This window comes from Nicotiana tomentosiformis, chromosome 1, assembly GCF_000390325.3.
Source record: "Nicotiana tomentosiformis chromosome 1, ASM39032v3, whole genome shotgun sequence".
In the NCBI taxonomy this organism is placed as follows: domain Eukaryota; kingdom Viridiplantae; phylum Streptophyta; class Magnoliopsida; order Solanales; family Solanaceae; genus Nicotiana; species Nicotiana tomentosiformis.
This window is the reverse complement of record NC_090812.1, coordinates 149,846,282-149,866,079: the sequence shown is the minus strand read 5'-3', so window position 1 is coordinate 149,866,079 and position 19,798 is coordinate 149,846,282. Positions and strand designations below refer to the sequence as shown.

Below are 19,798 nucleotides of genomic sequence, written 5' to 3'. Positions count from 1 at the left end.
CCGAAGGTTGCTTTATCGATTTTTTGAACGGAGTTGGAAATTGTTATAAATTGATTAATTATGAGTATTAGAGTACATTTTGATTGGGTTGCATCTTAATTGACTAGTTTGGAGCGACGAGCATCGGTTTGAGGTGTTAGAGAGGCTTTGGAACCGGTTATGAAATTTCGGAGTAAGGTAAGTCTCCTGTCTAACTCTGTGAGGGGAAAATTACCCCTAGGTGTGGTATATTGATGTGTGCTACTTGTCGTGGGGGCTACGTATGCGCGAGGTGACGAGAGCCCGTACGTAGCTACATTCATGTTATTTTCCGGGTAGGCTTAAGTTCACATCATGATGTAGCTGCACTATTTGAGCATTTTCTTGCCTATTAAATTCCTCTGCTTTACATTTCTACTTGAGACTAGACTTGGTATTGTAGAGACTTCACGAGTTCATAATTAGTCACCGAATAATGTTACTCAACTTACAGCATGTTTTCGTGATATATATACTTCATTGAAAGGTTTTTGGTGAAAAGAATTACAACTCACACGTTTATTCGTAAGTGGGGTCAAAGACCCGTTAAAGCTTTTTATTTTAATGGGATCAGGCTGTTTGCCTCTGCAGGATTATGTATTTCACGCTTATGGGATCCGATCGTTCGCCTCGACAAGATTTTGTACCACACTCTCATGGGAGAGGGCGGTTCTCCTCGGCAGTTTAATAGATGCGTCTATGGTTCGCGTCGTTCGACCCTCGGCAGTGCACAACTTAAATGTTATGTTGGAGCGGGCCGTACGCCTCGATATTTCCTATGTTATATCCTCATGGAATCATGCGTAATATTTGGCAAGAAGCCAGAGTATCTGGTAAGTTTCCCGATTTGGGTTATGAAAATCTATCTAATGAGATCCACTATATTCATATATATGCTCCGGCTAAGGAGGGAATTTCTAATGGAGAGCTTGAGTTCCTCGTAAAGAGGGGTATTTGTACCAGATGATCTATACTTATTTATCTCACTTATTTACACTGCCTCACATTTACTTACCTTTTTACTGTACATTATATTATTGGACCACTAGTAATTGTTGATGTCGAACCCTCATCACTACTCCTCCGGGGTTAGGCAAGATACTTAGTGGGCACACGTTAATTACATACTCATACTACACTTGATGCATAGTTTTGTGCAGGTACATATGTGACTAGTGGTCTGGTGAGAGCACAGGCGTGTATGCATACAGGGACTTATGTGAGCTGCATTCCATATTACGACCCACAACCGAGAGAGTCTATTTCAGAGAAATTATATTTCTCCTCTCCAAATTTGTATTTCGGACATATGCTGTATTTTATTTTACATTCTTACTTGATGCTCATGCACTTATGACATTGGATTTTGGGGTGATTATGGGTTATTCTATACTGAAATTGTTAAAAATACTATTATTTACTCCGAAAATTCCAACTTTACTATTTAATTTAAGGAAATATGATTTCAAAAATATTAAAAATGAGAACCAAATCAACATATATTTTTTGGCTTTCCTGACAGCGACGCCCGACGCCATCACGACCTTTAATGGATTTGGGTTGTGACACCCCATTTTCTGCTTCTTTTGTGTTTATAACTGTATTATGACTTACCGTGGTAGTTGGTTCGGGTCTAGAGTGATTTCATAGTGAATTGAGACACTTAGTCTCTTAATTGGAAGTTTAAGTTGGAAAAGTCGACCGGATATCGACTTATGTGTAAACAACCTCGAATTTGAATTTTGATGGTTTTGTTAGCTCTGTTACGTGATTTTTGGACTTAGGAGCGCGTCCAAAATGTGATTTGGAGGTCCGTAGTAGAATTAGGCTCGAATCGGCGAAAGTTAGAATTTTGGCAAATTTGACCGGCAATGAAAATTTTGATATCGTGGTCAAATTGGATTTTCGGAAGTTGGAGTAGGTTCGGGGTGTCATTTATGTTTTGTGTGCAAAATATGAGGTCAACCGGACGTGATTTGATAGGTTTCGGCGTCGTTTCTAGAATTTGGAAATTTCAAAGTTCATTATGCTTGAATCCGTGTGTAATTCATGTTTTTGATGTTGTTTATGGTGGTTTGAGGATTCGACTAAGTTCGTATGATATTTTAGGACTTGTTAGTATGTTTGGTTGAGGTCCCGAGGGCCTCGGGTGGGATTCAGGTGTTTAAAGGATCATTTTGGACTTAGCTTATTGATAGATAACTGCAGGTTTCTATTGTTGCTGGTTTCCTCTTATGCATTCGCGAGGTAGGTGTCGCATTCGCGAAGTGTACCTGGAGGCTGAGGAGAGTTTGTTCTTCGCGTTCGCGATGAAGAGAAGAGCCAACTGGGGACCTCAGGTCCTTGGTCTACGCATTCGCAAAGGTTAGAGTTTGTTAAGCTTCGCGTTCGTGAAACAGGTCACGTTTGCGAAGAGTAAAGCTGAGGGGCAGTCTGAGTTGGGTGAGAAATTAGGGAAAAAGAGGAAGAACTCTTGAGTTAGAATTTTGAGGTTTTGAATGGGATTTTGTTATCGGATTTGAGTAAATTTGGTATGGTTAGGCTCGAGAGTGAATGGGCTTTCAGGTTTTGTGACTTTTGTCGAATTTTGAGACGTGTACCCGGGGGCCGGGTTCAGGCCTATTTCGGCTTTTTTGGGTAGAATTTTATGTTTTCTTTATGGAATTGATTCTTTTAGCCTATGTTGATTACCTCGTACTGCTTGTGGATTGATTCGGGGCATTTGGAGACCGATTTGAGAGGTAAAGGCATTTTAGAGTAGGATTTTTGTGTTGTTGAGGTAAGTAACACTTTCTAACTTGGTTCTGAGGGTTTGAAACCCCGACATATGTATTATATGATTGGTATTGAGGTGACGCATATGCCAAATGATGGGCGTGCGGGCGTACACTATGAGAATTGTGGCCTAGATGATTCCATGGCACTGTGTAGTGATAATATCTTGCAGATATCCATGTTTTTATCATGTGATAAAATAATTGTGCTGTGAATCATGCTAGCTATCATGTTTAGGCTTTATGCAGGTACTGTTGAGACCCATAGTGGTCGTTTCTTATTGTCACTTTACTACTTTGACTGGTATTTCGTGCTCAGTCATAAACATGCATTTCATGTCATATACCAGTCTTAGTTGTTATTTATTTTTTCATGACGTTTTGGGCCCATGAGTGAGACTAGAGAGATTGATGACTGAGTGTGGCCGAGAGCCGATTGTGAGTGACATATATGGGATCGGGCTGCACGTCGCAACAGTTATATTGATGTTATAATAGTGGTTGGGCTGTAAGAGCCCCTCTGGAGTCTGTAACACATCCCAGTGAGCGCAGTTGATATTATTGAGGGATGGATCTTCCTTAGACATGGATATTATCCGAAGTACTTGATACCTGGAGATGGATCTTCTCCACAAGGCTGGATTGGACTTTCCTTGGTACTGGGTGACCTATGGTCAATGTTGTATATATTCCGGGATGGATCTTCCCTTGGCCGTGTGGGCCATATACAATACCGAGTGGTTGAGATATCGAGTGTTGAGCACTTGAGACTGACAGTATGGTGCATAAACTTACAGTATGTGCATTGGCATGTAGAGATAACAGAGTTACATTCATTACACTGTTTGAATCTGCTTTACTTTACTGTTTTGAGTTGCCTATTGATTTGAGAGCATGTCTACGTTTCTGTATAGTTTTTTCCATTTTATCTGTACTGACTAAGTCCTTCACTGCCTTCAATCCAAGTTTGGATTTGTTACTTACTGAGTTGGATGTACTCATGTTACTCCCTACACCTTGTGTGTAGATCCAAAAATTTCTGGTCACGTCGACGGATGCTAATTTAGGCATCAGAGTTCAGGGACTATCGAGGTAGTTGCATGGCGTTCGCTGGCCTTGATTTCCTTTCCTTATTCTCTCTGTGCTTTCCGTTTTTATTCTTTATATACTGTTGTGGACTACATTATTATTTTAGACGCTCATGTACTTAGTGACATCCCGGTTATGGGTTGGATTGCATTGTGTTTTGGATAAATTCTTTTTTGAAAAGGCTTTCTCTTTATATGTTAAATTGTTCCGCTGTTATTTCTAAAAAGGTTTTACTGTGTTGAAAATGTTGAGTTATGGCTTGCCTAGTTCTATGATAGACGCTATCACGACGGTCGTTTTTTGGTCTTACAAGTTGGTATCAGAGCCTAGGTTACATAGGTCTCACGAGTCATTAGCAGGCTTAGTAGAGTCTTGTGGATTGGTACGAAGACATCGGTACCTTTCTAAGAGAAGATGCAAAACCTTGAGGAAAACTTCACATTCTTGAATTCTTGTCACTCGAATCTGTTGATTATGGTACTAAACTTCTGTTATTTCATTCTCTCATAGATGGTGAGGACACGTACCACCGAGCAGTAGGGGCAGACACTAGTACCATCAGCCAGGGCCGTGAGAGGTCGTGGTCGCGGTAGAGGCCACTGTAGGGGCAGAGGTGCAGCCCGCACAGTAGCTAGGGCATTACCTGCAGATCCACCAGTTGCCCCAGTTCAGGATCAGGTCCCAGTTGTGGATGCACCAGCGGGGCCAGCTCAGGCACCAACGGTGCCCATCGTGATTCCAGGTCTTCAGGAGGCCTTAGCTCAGATTCTAACCGTGTGCACCGGACTTGCTTAGTCGGCCTCTGTTTCGACGGCAACAACCACTTCTTATACTGGGGGAGGCCCTCAGACTCCAGCCACCCGCACACTAGAGTAGGTGATGCAGGTAATCCAGACACCGGGGGCACCACCATCCCAGCCGGTTGGAGCTGCTCAAGACTATGTGGTTCCTGCTATGCCTGAGGATGAGCATCATAGATTGGAGAGGTTTGGGAGACTCCAGCCTCCATCTTTCAGTGGTATAGAGGGAGAGGATGCATAGGTCTTCTTGGATAGGTGTCAGAGGATACTCCATACAACAGGTAGTTTGGAGACCAGTGGGGTCTCGTTCACTACATTACAGTTATCTAGGGCTGCATTCAGTTGGTGGGAGGCTTACAAGAGTCATAGGCCAGTCGGCACAGAACCCTTTACCTGGCAGCAATTCTCCGTTTTCTTGCTAGAGAAGTTCGTGCCTCAGTCCTGCAGAGAGGAGCTGCGTAGGCAGTTTGAGCAACTTCATCAGGGTGATATGTCCGTGATGCAGTATGAGATGAGGTTTTTGGAGTTGTCCCGACATGCTATCTGGTTGATTCTCACAGACAAGGAGAGGATCAGGAGGTTCATAGATGGCCTCCCTTTTCAGTTGTGATTGCTTATGACCAGAGATAGAGTGTTTGGTGCTAGTTTTGATAAGGTTGTCAACATTTCTCGTCAGATTGAGTTGGTTCTCAGCCATTTGCGGGTTGAGATGGAGGCCAAAAATCCTCGTGGATAGAGTGGATTTGGCGATGTTCCTTCTGGGGGTTAGTTCCAGCACGGTAGGGGTCGTCCATTCTGACATGCTCAGATGGCTCGCCCAGTTAACCGTGGTGCATCATCTAGCCATGGGTTACACAGTTATCAGCAGGGCTAGTCATCATTCAGAGCACTACCAGCTTAGGACCTTCTAGCAGTTATTTTGGTTCTCGGGGTTCCCTTCAGTCCCCACCGCTATTCGTAAGGAGAGGTTTCTTGGAGTGTGGAAATTCGGGTCATATCAAGAGGTAATGTCCCCACCATTCAGGATGTTCATCTCAACATAGGAGTGAGCCTGCGACTGCAGCACAAGTTGCTACACCACCCGCCCAGCCAGCTAGGGGTGGAGCTCAGTAAGCTAGGGGTCGCCCGAGAGAGGGAGGCCCATCAGGGGGCGACCATGTCCGTTTCTATGCTCTCTTTGTCAAACCAGATGCCATTGCGTCAGATGTTGTGATTACAGGTATTGTCTTAGTTTTCCATAGAGATTCTTCTGTATTATTTTACCCTGGTTCCACTTATTCATATGTCTCCTAGTATTTTGCTCATTTTTTGGATATGCCCCGTGAGTCTCTAGTTTTATATGTTCATGTATCTACTCCGGTGGGTGATACTGTTATTGTGGTCTGTGTATATCGGTCATCTGTAGTGACTATTGGGAGTATGGAGACCAAAGAAGATCTTTTGCTGCTTAGTATGGTCGATTTTCATGTGATATTGGGTATGAATTGGTTGTCTCCATGTCATGTTGCTCTAGATTGTCACGCTAAGACCGTGACGTTGGCGATGCCGGGGTTGCCAAGAGTTGAGTGGAGCGGCTGTATAGACTATGTTCCCAGTAGAGTGATTTCATATTTGCAGGCTTAGCGGATGGTTGAGAAGGGTTATCTATCCTATTTGGCTTTTGTGAGGGATGTTAGTGGAGAGGCCCCTGCTATTGATTCTGTTCATATGGTGTGTTATTTTCATATGTGTTTCCTGTAGATCTGCGGGGTATGTCGCCTGACAGGGACATTGACTTCGGTATTGATTTGGTGCCGGGAACTCAGCCCATTTCTATTCCACCATATCGTATGGCACTGGAGGAGTTGAAGGAACAACTTCAGAAACTCCTTGATAAGGGGTTTATTCAGCCTAGCATGTTACATTGGGGTGCACCAGTTCTATTTTTAAAGATGAAGGATAGTACTATGAGAATGTGCATTGATTACAAGCAGTTAAACAAGGTCCCAGTGAAGAACAAGTATCCTTTACCACGTATAGATGACCTATTTGACCAGCTTCAGGGAGTGAGGGTGTTCTCCAAGATTGATTTGAGGTCATGGTATCACTACCTGAAGATTCGGGACTCAGATATTCATAAGACAACTTTCAGGACCCAATATGTCCATTATGCATTCCTCGTGATGTCTTTTGGGTTGACCAATGCCCTAGCAGCGTTCATGCATCTGATGAACAGTGTGTTTCTATCACAACCCAAAATTCCCTCCGTTGGGTATAGTGATGGAACCTAGTCTTAGGGACTAGGTAAGCCTAACATTTATTGAATAACAACCATAATAAATAACATCTAACAACTTTGAAATGGAATTCTTTATAAAAATTTACAATTCCCAAAACCGGTAGTACAAGTCATAAGCTCTATAGAGTTTACTACAACTTCTAAATATGACTGTTTGGAAATAAGTATATACGATGCGAAAAAAAAATAGGACGGTGACTCCGAAGCCTACGAACGCAGCAACAGGTTTACCTTGAGTCTCCACAACAACAATCCGCCCTGCTAGCTATTGATCAACGGGCTTCGCAATATATGGATCTGCACAAAATTATGCAAAAGTGTAGTATGACTACACCATAGCGGTACCTAGCAAGTATCAAGAATCACCTTAGTGGAGTACTGACGACGAACAGTCAAGACACCCACTAGACTAAATAACCTGAACAAATATGAGTATAGGAACAAAAGAGTATGATATCTACATAAGGACTACACGATATGGCAAACAATACATTAATTACAATAAGAAAGAAAAACAACAAGTACCAGCGGAATACCAAAATAATGACACAGAAGGATGAACGGAAACACAACATAAATCCGAAATCACAGATACAGAAAGGACAAGTAATCACTCAACCATTACGACCGTTTTCACATCAAGTTTCAGTCAATAAACTCCACGAGGTACCGAACCTTCGGCTAATCACAACTCACGGGTCTCCATAACTAAACACTAACACTTGGCATACTGTGACCTCTGTATACCTCATAACCGCACTGAAAACTCACGTGCCAAATAGAGTCATTCTCACATAGAAGGCAAGTAAACAAGGGTATGCATCTATACTCAACAGTAGCAAGGAAGCCCCTAAATCCTATAGGAGTGCTTAACTATATGTATGCTTGTGCAAGTGTCCTAACATAGTTCAACCCAACCAGTAAACATAAGAAAAAGGAACGGTCAGCATGTAGACTGTTTTCTCACAACTTTCACAAGATAAGGCTCACAAAGGTAAGCATACCACTACACAAATATCAACAACAAGACTTCCCCCATGCCATCACAACTCATCACAAATCAATCCCTGACACAAGCCACCTTGTCTCGCCATGTGTGCAATATTAAAGTAAATGCCCGCCTTGTCTCGCCACACGTGCATAATCATGTTCCCACCTTGTCTCACCACATGCGCAACCTGCATACATATATCCCGCCTTGTCATGCCGCATGTGCAAATATCAATCGTAACAACAGCACGACAGAAACCTCGTGCACCACAATAACAATAACCTCATGGCAGAAACCTCGTGTATCACCACATAAATGACAATAATACATAGTACGGTAAGTAACTCAACTCAAGAACCTTAAATCACAAGAAACGATATAACTAGTTTACAAGGAATAACCATGATAAGGAATACTAGGCGTAATAAGAACAACTCAACAGGAAGAAAATAATATGTAAGAATTGTCCCACAATGTACGGTTCAACAACCAAGAACTAACACGAGTCAAATAATTCCAAATAAGGGTAAGTCCACTAAGGCATAAGATTTCTACATTTCGTTTAAGTTTGGATAATTGCGGGAGAAATACAGCCAATTCAAATAAATGTAGGCAACGAGAAGATCTCCATAACCTCAATTAAGGGAGAGCATTTACAAAAGGGATAACTACAACTTGAAATAAAGATAGGCAATTAGGGAAAGGATAACATGGAAATAGAAGAGATAACAGTTTCAATTAAGGCACATATGAATCAAGTAACAATAAGAGTGTATCATGACGCAATTGATTCTAATTAAGCAGGTAATGGTGAAACTAGTAATTAAGGAACGTAATCATAACAAGAAAAACTGCATATTCAATGAATACAAGGACCTGGGAACTTTAAGAGGCCAATTTTCACAAATAAGTCTGAGCACGTACTCTTCGACTACAATCAACATAGAAGACTCAAACCCTAAGGGGTAGTTCCCCCACACAAGGTTAGGCAAGAAACTTACCTTAAAGAAGACAAATTTATACTCTAAAATGAACTTTGCGGGTGAAATGACCTCCGGACGGCTCAAATCTAACAAAAGTAACTTCAAAACACAAATAAAACTCATAAGAAACTATTCAGATTATAAAGTCTTAATCTTTCTCAAAATCTAAAAATCGACCCACGGGCCTGCACCTCGTAACCCAACTAATTTCACAAAATCTGAACACCCATTCTGACACGAGTTCAACCATACTAAACTTATCAAATTCCGATACCATTTCATCCCTCAAATAATGATTTTTACTTTTGAAAACATTCTTCAAAAAACCACCATTTTCTCAACTCAAAAAACACATTAAATGATAAAAATATAGATAAAATCATGGGATATATTAAATTCTAGGTGAAGTACACTTACCCAACCGTTTTGCTTGAAAAACCCACAAGGAAGCTCCCAAAACAGAAGTCTAAAACTCAAAATATGAAGAAAATGGCCAAACCCTCGAAGTAAATGATTATGCTAGGATTTTCGCATCGACGGACAAGGATGCGCACCTACGCACACGCATTTGCGATAAAGAGTTCGTATCTGCCAACTCAGTTAGCCAGGCCTGGAACCGCATCTGCGGATTTACAGCCGCACCAGCGGCACTGTAGAAGAGAAAGGGGGAAATGCAGAAGCGAGCTTCTTCACAGGTGTGACACCTTGACAGTAAAAAAGGCCTTCACACCTGCATGACGGCCTCCACAGAAGCGAGCGAGCTCCTAGGACCTTTTGACCGCAGAAGCGATCAGACTCATGCACGTGCAGAGCCGCACATGTGCTCCAAAATGTCGCAGGTGCGAGACATCAGAATCAAACCATGAAAAACATCTGAAACTCAACCTAAACACGCTCGGGCCCCCCGGGACCCCGTCCAAACATTCCAACAAATCCAATAACCTAAAACAGACTAGCTCGAGGCCTCAAATCACATCAAACATTGACGAAGCTATGAATCGCACCATGAATCGAACGTATGAACTTCCAGATCTTCCAACTTCTAAAACTCGTGCCGAAACCTATCAAATCAACTCGGAATGACGTCAAATTTTGTAGACAAGACCCAAATGACCTAACGGAGTTGTTCCAACTCTTAGAGTCGCATTACGACCCCGATATCACTAAAGTCAACAATTTGTCAAACCTCACCACTTTCCAAACTTCAACTTTTAAAACTTTCGTCGAAATGCTTCAAATCACACTACGGACCTCAAAACCCAAATCCAGATGCACAACTAAGTCCAAAATCACCATACAAAGCTGTTCGAGACCTATGCCGCCGAACAAAGCTTAAATTATCAAAACGACTGGCCGAGTCGTTACATCCCCCCTCTTAAAACAAACATTCGTCCTCGAACGTGCCAGGAATCGCCTCGAAGTCTTCAAATCACTGAATGTATACCTCCAACATACACTCTTGGGTGATCCCACGTCACCCCAATCCACATAATCCTAACGACACCATCTCAGTTGTAATTTACTGTCTCTACCAACATTGATAAGCCTGATAGCCAAAATTATCAGCTTTCAATTATTTCCAAAAGACCCAATTCTAAATCCATGCCCAATATCAGTCTCAACCATCTTCAACAACTCATGCCTACACCCATAAGTTACGACCACACAACATAACACATCATACATAGGCCCATAATAACATTTCTGATCACAATAGATGCCCGGAATCCAAAACTAGCACCGACAATTAGCCTCATATCTGATAGGAACCCATTTCAAACATCCACAACACTGATGATGATGCAAGAATCATGAAGTCTTCATAACTATACACTCAAATCAACAAGTCATAATTAACACCATCGGGCACACACCCCGCAAGCTAAAAATCAAGAAGCACAAAACAAAAATGACTGAATATATAAAGAGAAACACATAAGAGAAATATCAAACATGCCCGACATACACAACTCTCTATCAGTACCATACTACGAATCAATTTAAATAGGAAAAATCAGAGTACATTAATAATCATAAGGATCCAATCCTGGTGTAACTCTCCACCGCGACGCGCAACCCGACTCAAACATATCAAATCACATGAAATCACCAGAGTCTCATCCTCAACTCTAAATCACATGTCGAGTATACATCATACCAATTGAAATCTGCCACTAACTCAGTTATGCCAATAAAATCACAACACTTACTGAACCCTTACCCCGTGAGAGTATTAAATCACTAATCGTAACCAAGAATACTTAGGAGTCACATCAAAACCTACCATAATGAACAACATGGACTCACTTCTAGTCTCACAACTCTCAATGATGAACAAAAACAAACGATAGACATGGGCTACCACTCATAGAACCTTCCATCAGGTCAAACACATAAACATAGTGCAAAATCATGAAACTCGCCCATAAATGAAGCAACAAATAAGGGAATTCGTGCCGATAAGAAGAACCGAAATAAAATACGAATGGTGCCCCTTTGCAACGAATCAAAAGCATACCTATATGGCATAATCTGGCGCAACGGCCTCCGGGCCTCCCTCTCTTGGGAGCCCTCTACTTGCGTGAATACCCCGCTATGACACATCTGTCTGGAGTATGGGAGAATCTCTCAACAAGTTGCTGGTATCTCCACAATCAAGGCAACCTCTCTACTGACGTGGCTGTGAAAACTGTGTAGTATGAGTACCTTGAGACACATGAGTACCTGAAACACTGTGCAAAGCCGAAAGTGCAAGCCGAAAGGGACTGAGGTACAAACTCTCTTAGAAACATCTCTGAAAACTGCACCCATAAAAGTGAAACTGCCTCGGCCGGGCTACCCAACTCGTACACTCGTCACCACTGATAAGCCTCTCCCCTGAGCTGAAACGTAACAAAAGAAACCCCGCTTATCTCCACAATACCCATAGTGCAAAGAATGCGGTGACACTCATCCAGAAAACCCTAGCATGATCTGTCGCCAATCCACTGAAGGTCGAAAGGTGATACTTCTTGTACCTCTCAAGTCTAAGCTATTCTTCATCAGATGCTGCCTCCCTAACCACAAGCTGAATCGAAACCACAAGTTGTGTTGCCATGATACCCGAAACCTGACCAACACGAACTCGTTGTTCTGGTGTGTGGGCGGCGGGAGTCTGAGCTCCTCTCCCTACCTGTGAAGTAGCTGGTGCACCCGGAATCAATCCCACCTAAGTCAGTGTACCAAACATACTCAGGGACTGTGCTAAGGTCTCCTGAAGTCCGGGGATAACAACAGGCGCCTCTGGTACCTGCCCCTAACTGGATCTACTGGAGGCTCCTCAACTGCTGCTCTAGTAGGTGCCCTAGCTGCGGCCCGTGCTCCTCGTCGGCCTCTGCCTTTGCCCCTAGCGACAACTGCTCCGGGGGTAGCGTCATTAGGAACTGTACCTCGTGTTCTCACCATCTATGAGAGAATTGAATGATAAAATTTCAAACTTCAAGATCAATGAACTCTCACAATAGGAATGAAGGAAGTGAAATTGTCCTTATAGTTCTATAGCCTCTAGAAGATAAGTACAGAAGTCTCCGTACCCATCGGCAAGACTCTACTAAACTTGCTTATGACTCGTAACACCTATGACCCTAGAGTTCTGATACCAACATGTCACAACCCAAAATTCCCTCCGTTGGGTATCGTTATGGCACCTAGTCTTAGGGACTAGACAAGCCTAACATTTACTGAATAACAACCATAATAACTAACATCTAACAACTTTGAAATATAATTCTTCATAAAAATTTACAATTCCCAAAACCGGTAGTACAAGGCATAAGCTCTACAAAGTTTACTACAACTTCTAAATACGACTGTTTGGAAATAAGTAAAAGCAGTGCAAATACAAAATAGGACGGTGACTCAAAAGCCTGCGAACACAACAACAAGTTTACCTTGAGTCTCCACAACAACAATCCGCGCTGCTAGCTATCGATCAACTGGCTTTGCAATACCTGGATCTACACTAAAATGTGTAAAAGTAAAGTATGAGTACACCACAGCGGTACCCAGTAAGTATCAAGACTAACTTCAGTGAAGTAGTGACGAGGAACAGTCAACACACCCACTAGACTAAATAACCTGAACAAATATGAGTATAGGGAGAATAAAGTATGATATTTACATAAGGACTACGCGATATGGCTAACAATACATTAATTTCAATAAGAAAGGAAAACAACAAGTATCAGCGAAATAACAAAATAATGACACACAAGGATGAACAGAAACGCAACATAAATCCGAAATCACAGATACAGAAAGAACAAGTAATCACTCAACCATAACGACCGTTTTCACATCAAGTTTCAGTCAATAAACTCCACGAGGTACCAAACCTTGGGCTAATCACAACTCACGGGTCTCCATAACTAAAAACTAACACTTGGCATATTGTGACCTCAGTACACCTCATAACCGCACTAAACACTCACGTGCCAAATAGAGCCATTCTCACATAGAAGGCAAGTAAACAAGGGTATGCATCTATACTCAATAGTAGCAAGGAAGTACCTAAATCCGATAAGAGTGCTTAACTATATGTATGCTTGTGCAAGTGTCCTAACATAGTTCAACCCAAAAAGTAAACATAAGAAAAAGGAACGGTCAGCACGTAGAATGTTTTCTCACAACATTCACAAGATAAGGCTCACTAAGGTAAGCATACCACTACACAAATATCAATAACAAGAATTCCCCCAGACCATCACAACTCATCACAATTTAATCCGTGACACACCTTGTCTCACCATGTGTGCAATAGTAAAGTAAATGCTCGCCTTGTCTCGCCAGACGTACATAATCATATTCCCACCTTGTCCCGCCACATGCGCAACCCACATATATATATATATATCCTGCCTTGTCACGCAGCATGTGCAAATATCCATAGTAACAACAGCATGGCAAGAACCTCGTGCAATCCCATATCAACAACCGCATGGCCGAAACCGCGTGCATCACAATAACAACAACTGCACGGTAGAAACTTCATGCATCACCACAATAAGTACAACAATGACAACAACACAGAGTTCGGTAAGTTAATCAACTCAAGAACCTTAGATCAAAAGAAATGGTAGAACTAGTTCACAAGGAATAACCATGATAAGGAATACTAGGCATAATAAGAACAACTCAACAGGGAAGAAAATAATATGTATCAATAGTCCCACAATGTACGGTTCAACAACCAAGAACTACCACGAGTCAAATATTTCCAAATAAAGGCAAGTCCACTAAGGCATAAGATTTCTAAGCTTCTTTTAAGTTTGGACAATGGCGGGAGAGATACAGCCAATTCAAATAAAGGTAGGCAGTGAGAAGATCAACATAACCTCAATAAATGGAGAACATTTCCAAAAGCGATAACTACAACTTTAAATAAAGATAGACAGGTAGGGAAAAAATAACATGGCAATGAAAGAGATAACAATTTCAATTAAGGTCACATATGAATCAAGTAACAATAAGAGTGGATCATGGCGCAATTGATTCTAATTAAGTCGGTAAAGGTGAAACTAGTAATTAAGGAACGTAATCATAACAAGAACAATTGCATATTCAATGAATACAAGGATCTAGGAACTCTAAGAGGCCAATTTCAACAAATAAGTCTGTGCAGGTACTTGTCACCTCGCGTACACGGACTACAATAAACATAGAAGATTCAAACCCTATGGAGGAGTCCCCCCACACAAGGTTAGGTAAGATACTTACCTCAAAGAAGATAAACGGATACTCTAAAATGAACTTCTTGGGTGAAATGACCTCCGGACGGCTCAAATAAAACTCATAAAAAACTATACTGGATTATAAGTCTTAATCTTTATCAAAATCTAAAAATCGACCCAAAGGTCGATCCACGGGCCTGCACCTAGGAACCTGACTCATTTCATAAAATCCGAACACCAATTCCGATACGAGTTCAACCATACTAAAATTATCAAATTCCGATACCATTTCATCCCTCAAATCATGATTTTTCATTTTGAAAACATTCTTCAAAAAATTACCATTTTCCTTAACTCAAAACACAAATTCAATGATAAAACTTAAGATAAATTCATGGAATATTAAATTAAGAACACTTCCCCAATTGTTTTTCTTGAAAACTCCACAAGGAAGCTCCCAAAATTGAAGTCTAAAACTCAAAATATGAAGAAAATGGCCAAACCCTCGACTTAAATGATTCTGCCAGGATTTTCGCATTTACGGACAAGGAGGTGCACATGCGCACACGCATTTGCAAGAAAGAGTCCGCATCTGCGAACTCAGCTAGCCAGGCCTAGAACCGCATCTGCGGATTTACAGCCGCACCAGCGGCACCGCAGAAGCGAAAGGGGGAAACATAGAAGCGAGCTTCTTCGCATGTACGATAGCTAGACTGCAAAAGCAGGCCCTTTTGAGCACAGAAGCGATCAGACTCACGCACTAGCGGAGCTCTACCTGCACTCCAAAATGTTGAAGGTGCGAGACACCAGAATCAGACCTGTTTCAAACCATGAAAAACATCCGAAACTTAACCGAAACACGCCAGGGGAACCCGTCCAAACATACCAACAAGTCCAATAACCTAACACAGACACGTTCGATGCCTTAAATTACATCAAACAATGATGAAGCTATGAATCGTACCATGAATCGAACTTATGAACTTCCAAATCTTCCAACTTCTAAAACTCGTGCCGAAACCTATCAAATCAACATGTAATTACGTCAAATTTTGCATACAAGTCCCAAATGACATAACGAAGCTGTTCCTACTCTCAAAATCGTATTCCAGCCCCAATATCACCAAAGTCCACTATTGGTCAAACCTTTTCACTTTCCAAACTTCAACTTTTCCAACTTTCACAGAAATCCTTCAAATCAGCCTACGGACCCCAAAACCCAAAACCGGACGCACGCCTAAGTCCAAAATCACCATACAAACCTGTTCCAGACCTTATGCCGCCGAACGGAGCTTAAATTTTCAAAATGACCGGTCGGGTCAATTTATTTTCAGCCTTATCTTGACTCATTCATTATTGTATTCATTGATGATATCCTGGTGTACTCTCGTAGGCAGGAGGATCATGCCCAACATCTAAGGATTGTGTTACAGCGATTGAGGAAGAGAAGATTTATGGAGCTTTCTTGTGTTACAGTATTTAAGGATTGTGTTACAGTCCAGCATCTAAGAATTAGAGCCTTCTTGGTTTAGCGGGCTATTACCGTCATTTTGTGGAGGATTTCTCATCTATTGCATCACCCTTTACCAAATTGACTTAAAAGGGTGCCCCATTCAGGTGGTCGGATGACTGCGAGGAGAGCTTTCAGAAGCTCAAGACTGCTTTGACCACGACTCTAATTCTAGTTCTGCTATCAACTTCTGGTTCTTACACAGTGTATTTTGATGCTTCGCGGATCGATATTGGGTGTGTTCTGATGCATGAGGGTACAGTGATTGCTTATGATTCATGCCAGTTGAAGACCCATGAGAAGAACTATCATGTCCACGATCTTGAGTTAGCAGCTATTGTTCACGCCTTGAAGATTTCGCAGCACTATTTGTACGGTGTTCATTATGAGATTTAAACTGATCAGCGGAGTTTGCAGCATGTGTTCAAGCAGAAGGATCTTAACTTGCATCAGCGGAGGTGGTTAAAGCTTCTTACGGACTATGATATCACCATTTTGTACCATCCTGAGAAGGTCAATGTGGTCACCGATGCCTTGAGTCACCAGGCAGAGAGTTTGGGTAGCTTAGCATATCTTCCAGCCGCAGAGAGGCCATTGGCATTGGATGTTCAGGGCTTGGCTAGCCAGTTTGTCAGATTGGATATTTCTAAGCTGAGTCGAGTATTGGCTCGCGTAATGTCTCAGTATTCTCTTTATGATCGTATCAGGGAGCGTCAGTATGATGACCTCCACCTAGTTTTCCTCCAGGATATAGTTCGGCGAGGTGATGCCAGGGATGTGACTATTGGTGATGACGAGGTGTTGAGGATGCAGAGCCAGATATGTGTGACTAATGTAGATGGGCTACGGGAGTTTATTCTTGAGGAGGCCCACAGCTCGCGGTATTCCATCCATCCGGGTGCCGCAAAGATGTACCAGAATTTGAGACAACACTATTGGTAGAGGAGAATAAAGAAAGATATAGTGGGTTTTGTAGCACGGTGTCTCAACTGTCAGCAAGTAAAGTATGATCATCAAAGACCAGGTGTCTTGTTTCTTAGGTTAGATATCCCGAAGTGGAAGTGGGAGTGGATCACCATGGATTTTGTATTTGGGCTCCCACGGACTTCGAGGAAGTTTGATTCTATTTGGGTGATTGTGGATCGGCTGACCAAGTCCGTGAGCTTCATTACAGTTGGTACTACATATTCTTCGGAGCAGTTGACTAAGATTTACATCCGAGAGATTGTTCGCCTTCATGGTGTGCCGGTTTCCATCATTTCAGATAGAGGCACGCAATTTACATCGCAGTTTTGGAGAGCCGTGCAGCGAGAGTTAGGCACTCAAGTTAAGTTGAGCAGAACATTTCACCCTTAGACGGATGGACAGTCTGAGTGCACTATCCAGATATTGGAGGACATGCTACGTGCTTGTGTCATTGATTTTAGGGCTTCATGGGACCTGCTTCTGTTGCTCATGGATTTTGCATACAACAACAGTTATCAGTCGAGCATTCACATGGCTCCGTACGAGGCGTTATATGGAAGGCAGTGTAGATCTCCGGTGGGATGGTTTGAGATGGGTAAGGCTAGGCTCTTGGGTATAGACTTGGTTCAGGATGCATTAGACAAGGTGAAATTGATCCAGGGGTGGCTTCGCACTACGTAGTCTAGGCAGAAGAGCTATGCCAACAGGAAAGTTCGTGATATGTCTTACATGGTCGGGGAGAAGGTTAGGCTGAAGGTATCACCCATGAAGGGCGTTATGAGGTTTGGGAAGAGGGGAGATTTGATCCCTTGGTTCATTGGGCCTTTTGAGGTACTTCAGAGGATCGGGAAGGTGGCTTACAAGCTCACCTTGTCACCTAGCTTGTCGAGTGTGCATCCAGTATTTCATGTTTCTATTCTCTGGATGTACGTCGGCGATCCGTCTCATATTTTTGATTTCAGCACGGTTCAGTTGGATGGGGATTTGACTAATGATGTGGAGCCGGTGTCCATTTTGGAGCGGCATGTTCGAAAGTTGAGGTCAAAGGATATAGGTTCAGTAAAGGTGCAGTGGATAGGTGAGCCAGTGGAGGAGGTCACTTGGGAGACCGAGCAGGATATGTGAAGCAGATATCCACACCTATTTGAGACTCCAGGAATGTTTCTAGACCCTTTCGAGGATGAACGTTTTGTTTAAGAGGGGGAGGATGTAACGACACAGACGATCGTTTTGAGAGTTACAACCTCGTTCTTCTATTTTTTGCTTATTTTGTGTTCTACAATTGTATTATGACTTACCGGAGTAATTGGTTTGGGTTCGGAGTAATATCGGAGTGAATTAAGAAACTTAGTCTCTTAATTGGAAGCTTAAGTTGGAAAAGTCGAGCAGATGTCGACTTATGTGTAAACGACCTCGGATTTTAATTTTGATGAACCTGTTAGCTTTGTTAGGTTATTTTTGGACTTAGGAGCGCATTTGGAATATGATTTGGAGGTACATAGGAGAATTAGGCTTGAATCGGCGAAAGTTGGAATTTTGATGAATTTGACCTGCAGTGGAAATTTTGATATCGGGGTCGGATTGGATTTTCGAAAGTTGGAGTAGGTTCGCGGTGTCATTTCTGAATTGTGTGCAAACTTTGAGGTCAATCGAACGTGATTTGATAGGTTTCGGTGTCGTTTCTAGAATTTGGAAATTGCAAAGTTCATTAGGCTTGAATCTGTGTGTAATTCATGCTAGTGATATTGTTTTGAGGTAGTTTGAGGATTCGACTAAGTTCGTATGATATTTTAGGACTTGTTGGTATGTATGGTTGAGGTCCCGAGGACCTCGTGTGAGATTTGGGTGGTTAACAGATCATTTTGGACTTTGCTTGTTGGATGATAACTATTGGTTTCTACTGTTGTTGGTTTCCTCTTACACGTTCACGAGGCAGGTCTCGCGTTCGCGAAGCGTACCTGGAGTTTGAGAACATAGGGTTTGTTCTTCGTGTTCGGGAAGAAGAGAAGAGGCAACTGGTGAACTCAGGCCCTTGGTCTACACGTTCGCGAGGTAAGGATCGTGTTCGCGAAGGTCAGAGTTTGTTAAGCTTCGCATTCGCAAATAGTAAAGGTGAGGGGCAGTCTGAGTTGGTCTACGGGAACACGAGATGATGGTCACGTTCGCGAAGTGGGAAATCTGGGCAGGCAGTATTAATTTAAAAAATGAGTATTTGAACCTATTTTTCATATTTTGAGCTAGAGACCATGGATTTGGGTGATTCTTGAAGGGAGTTTCGTGGAGTTTATTGGGGTAAGTAATTCTTACTTGTTTTGGTTAAATCCCATGATTACATCTTTAAATTTATCATCTAATTTGTGATTTGGGGTGAGAAATTAGGGAAAAAGAGGAAGAACTCTTGAGTTAGGCTTTGGGATTTTGTTATCAGATATGAGAAAATTTGGTATGGTTAGGCTCATGAGTGAATGGGCTTTTGGGTTTTATGACTTTTGTCGGAGTTCGAGACGTGGGCTCGAGGGCCGGGTTCGGACCGATTTTGGATTTTTGTGGTAGAATTTCATGTTTTCTTTATGGAATTGATTCCTTTAGCCTATATTGATTACCTCATACTGCTTGTGGCTAAATTCTGGGCATTTGGAGACCGATTTGAGAGGCAAAGGCATTTCAGAGTAGGATATTTG

General features: G+C 42.2%; 1 protein-coding gene across 1 annotated transcript; it reads left to right on the top strand.

The window, feature by feature from the left end:
- Nucleotides 1–4,760: 4,760 nt before the first annotated feature.
- Nucleotides 4,761–18,242, top strand: LOC138891568 (uncharacterized). Its single transcript, XM_070175084.1, has 9 exons — nucleotides 4,761–4,899; nucleotides 4,963–5,197; nucleotides 5,306–5,409; nucleotides 6,422–6,761; nucleotides 16,035–16,116; nucleotides 16,245–16,490; nucleotides 16,557–17,032; nucleotides 17,579–17,762; nucleotides 17,958–18,242. The coding sequence occupies exons 1-9, from the start codon at nucleotides 4,761–4,763 to the stop codon at nucleotides 18,240–18,242; spliced, it is 2,091 nt and encodes a 696-aa protein (XP_070031185.1).
- Nucleotides 18,243–19,798: the final 1,556 nt, after the last annotated feature.